Raw genomic sequence first — 3,968 nt, forward strand, 5'->3', positions numbered from 1 at the left:
ATTGTATCAGATGAACCATGAACTCGACTGTTTTGGATCTTTTGTGGTTAAGATCAGAAGGAGCATGGTGAAGAGGTATGGTGCCATATTTACCTGTCTTGCCATCAGAGCCATACACATTGAAGTTGCTCCATTACTGGACACCGACTCCTTCATTAATGCACTGTCTCTTTGCTAGAAGAGGACAGGTGCGGGAGCTGTGCTCAGACAATGGAATAAATTTCATAGGAGCAGAGCGTGAGCTGAAAGTCGCCATTGAACAGTGGAATCAGGTGCATATCAATGATGTCATGCTGCAGAAGGGAATTAAATGGAGCTTTAGTCCACCTGCTGGTTCGCATCATGGAGGATCAGAATCAGAAAACTTTATTGCCAGGTATGTTACACATACAAGGAATTTGACGTGGTGTTGTTGGTGCAAAAAACAGACGAATTGATTCATGAAATGAATTGAACTGACAAGTCCCATAACACACAAAGTTGAACAAGAAAAAAAAGTTTTAATACTAAAATAAGAGAAAGAAGAAAGAAGTACTAAGAGGAAGAAAGAAGAAGAAGAAGGGTCATGGGAGAGAAGAAGAAGAAGAAGAAGGATCATGGGAGAGAAGAAGAAGGGTCATGGGAGAGAAGAAGAAGAAGAAGGATCATGGGAGAGAAGAAGAAGAAGAAGGATCATGGAAGAGGCTAACAAGGTCTGTGCGCAAAGCCCTTAATTCAACTTTTAAGGTACAAAACTTGGATGAAGAGTGTCTTCACACGGTACTTTGTGAGATTGAAGCCATCATCAATAGCCATTCTTTCACCAAGGCCTCCATGGATCCAAATGACCTGGAAGCATTGACACCCAGTCACTTGCTGCTGTTAAAGACTTTGCCATCATTACCACCTGGAGCGTTCCAACCCACAGACGTGTATGCACATAGGAGGTAGAAACAGGTTCAATACATATCTGACTTATTTTGGAAAAGATGGGACAAGGAATACTTACCTCAACTACGGGAGCATCAGAGATGGTCATGTATGAAGAGGAACCTTGTCATGGGAGATCTTATGGTCATAGTGGACAGTATGGACAGTACACATGGTTCCATGGGCTGGCATGTGTATTCTGAAAGCTGCTGTTTACCATTTGGCTGATTATTGGCTGATCCTTATTTATCAGGCTTAATCTTGGTTTGAGATATGGGAGCAGTGTTTTGTAATATTTCGTTGTGAGCTGTGACCCGCTGAGTCCTGCTCTGCTCTGCTCTGCTCTGCTCTGTTTTTGGGGTGAAAGTCGCTTGTTGAACTGCCTGTAAACTATCAAACTGTGCGTTCTCTCACTTTTCTTCCTCTGGTATCTATTCTCTCATTTCTGCAGATGAGGCACAGTTTGCTTCTGATTCTCAGTCCTGCTCAGTGTCTAATTAGCCGCATGACAAGAGATTGAACCCATGGTTCAGTCGTACGTTTTGTACATCAAATACGTGAAACAGTGTTTTTACATTGTGTTGGGCAAGGATCAGATTCACACAAACAACCAAAGTTAGCTTGTCTAACATTTGTCTTAGACATCAGATGTAATAGTGACTCATTAAAACTAAGGCATAAGATAAACTACAGCTTAGCTTGCCTTTTTTGAGTTCATAGTTTAATTTAGTTTTGTTTTTATTTTAAAAAAAAATGATGTTAACAAGTATATCTTACTTAGGGAGCTGCAGTTAAAAAACCACAGTGTGGCGCTCTTTTAATTTTGTCACATTCTCTTGAGTAGGTTTGTGTTGTACCGCCTTATGAAGACAGTGATTTACATTTTATTCTCACTCTTTTCTTCGGGGGAAGGTTTACCTTTTTCTGAAGTTCAAAAACATTTTTAAAATAATTACTGACAAACCCTTTAGGTACCAAAGGTAAAGCTATGGGCGCCTGCAGTTAAATGGCTGCTTGACAGCTGCAACCAACAAAAAACTATTTTATTGGTATTCTGATTTGATTTAAAAACATTTTATGTTTAAAATAATCTTAGAAGAAACAAACTTAAAAGTCTGAGAAACTTTTAGAGATGAAAATTTATCTTAAAGCGAAGTTTTAATGTATACGTTCCTGACTGGAAGTAGGAAATCCAGTACTCAGAAACTATAGGGAATTTTTTTCAGTTTTGTTTTTCACTATTGCTTCATACCAGCAGCTGCCACCAGATGACACCAATTCCCAGTTGAAGTTTTAAGCTTGAACACATTATCTGTGTCAGTGCTTTACAATTTCCATCCACTCAGTAGACATTATTGAGGTTGTATTACAGTTCAACTGTCAAAGTGAACACCTTTACCTTCTCTAACTTTCTTAGCAACAAAAAAAAGTTCAAGGGTTAGGTTTGACATGTATTTATTTAATGCACATGTACACATATATACTGGATATGTTTGCGTTCAGCTGAAAGCATAGAGGGATTGTTACAGAAAGTGTGTGTGTGTGTGTGTGTGTGTGTGTGTGGAGAGTCGAACAGCAGCAGGAGAAAGTTCTTGCTCAGATAGCGGCACTTCACTTCTTCTTGACTGTAGAGATGAGAGAGAGACACAGATCAGTTCTTCTGTGCACAGACGTTATGCTTCTGTTAGGGCTGTCGCTTAAAAAAATAATCAGTACAAACTAAGGGTTTTGGTTTTGTGCATGGCTCGCTGGTTTCCTCTATTTTGCATTAATGAAGAGAACAACAGTTTCTCTCGTTTCCTAACAGAAACAGATCAGTGTCAGTGTAATCTGTTTTATCGACGCCGCACGCTGGAGTACAAGGCACAGCCTGGTTTGCTCACGTGGTCATTAGAGTGTTTATTTATTTACCCATGTTCAAATAGTAACTCAAATTTCAAGTGTGTGTGAGTGTTTGTGCCTGGTTACACAACTTACAGTCCTGGACCCATGGAGCTTTAGGATCCACACAGACCTTTCCTTTGGGCGTAGAGAAACTGAAAAACAAACATTAATGAAAATGATAATTATTCTGTGAGTGTGTGTGTCTGTGTGTGTCTGTGTCTGTGTGTGTCTGTGAGAGAGAGAGGCGAGGAGTAAACTTACATCAGAGCTTCCACACATGATCCTTGAGCTTTTTGATGGTGGGGCTGTCCAGTCACCTGTGCACTGACATCAGCAGAGGAGACCTTGGTGCAACACAGAGGGACTATGCCTCTGGCGATGTGCCGCGCTGAGAGGGGCTCCGCTTAGAGGAAAAGAGATAATAATAACCCAGAGGCAAATAACAGTTTGAGATTAATTTTACTAATCCATTCTACGCTCTACAGAATGATGTAATTTGTAATTTGCAGATGTAGTTTTTATTTATTCTGTTAAACTTGTTTTTTAATGCTCTGTCTAAATGCAGACCTTATTAATCTTTACATCAGAGCCTTTTAACAAAATGTGAGTATACTGACAAATTTACAACTGTAATTTTTGATGATAATTAAATGTTTAACAAGTCTATAATTTTTGCGGTGGCAGCCTCCAGAGATTAGTACCACTGTCTTTCAAATTAATGCACATATGCCGTTTTTTTTTTTGTTTTCCAAACACTAACAATTCTTTGGTTCTTACCTGGTGTGCACAGACACACAGAGACCAGGAGGAGAGCGATGGACACGATCTTCATGGACATATTGACTGATGGACTGGCTGGTTGACTGGTTTACTGATCAGGCTGCAACTATAGAAGCTGACTGATGTTTGGATATTTATAGGTAAGTTTAATGAGAAAAGTTTGGGCTGAGTTTGGTTGTGGGCAGTACTGATGTGCTTACGTATGTATATATATATATATATGTGTCTGTTTGTGTGTGTGTGTATGGTCGTGGTTCTATCACACCTCCGCCCCTTATCAGAGAATGTTTTTAGCCCTCTCTGCATTTTTTTTAACCACCTGCATCTCGGAAGAAACACGGCGTGCTTGCACACGCGCGTACACACAGGCAAGTGTGAAAACGCCTGCACAGTGT

At 40.0% G+C, this 3,968-nt stretch overlaps 1 protein-coding gene across 2 annotated transcripts; it reads right to left on the reverse strand.

Moving 5' to 3' along the window:
- Positions 1–2,347: 2,347 nt before the first annotated feature.
- Positions 2,348–3,731, reverse strand: LOC121200458 (C-C motif chemokine 4 homolog). Of its 2 annotated transcripts, none has more exons than XM_041065784.1 (4): positions 3,571–3,731; positions 3,055–3,196; positions 2,887–2,945; positions 2,348–2,534 (listed from the first exon to the last, which is right to left on the reverse strand). In XM_041065784.1, the coding sequence occupies exons 1-4, from the start codon at positions 3,629–3,631 to the stop codon at positions 2,521–2,523; spliced, it is 276 nt and encodes a 91-aa protein (XP_040921718.1). In that variant the 5' UTR covers positions 3,632–3,731; the 3' UTR covers positions 2,348–2,520. The 2 variants fall into 2 exon arrangements, with proteins under 2 accessions (XP_040921718.1, XP_040921719.1); XM_041065785.1 differs by having other exon boundaries at positions 3,055–3,181; positions 3,571–3,726.
- Positions 3,732–3,968: the final 237 nt, after the last annotated feature.

This window comes from Toxotes jaculatrix, chromosome 20, assembly GCF_017976425.1.
Source record: "Toxotes jaculatrix isolate fToxJac2 chromosome 20, fToxJac2.pri, whole genome shotgun sequence".
NCBI lineage: Eukaryota > Metazoa > Chordata > Actinopteri > Toxotidae > Toxotes > Toxotes jaculatrix.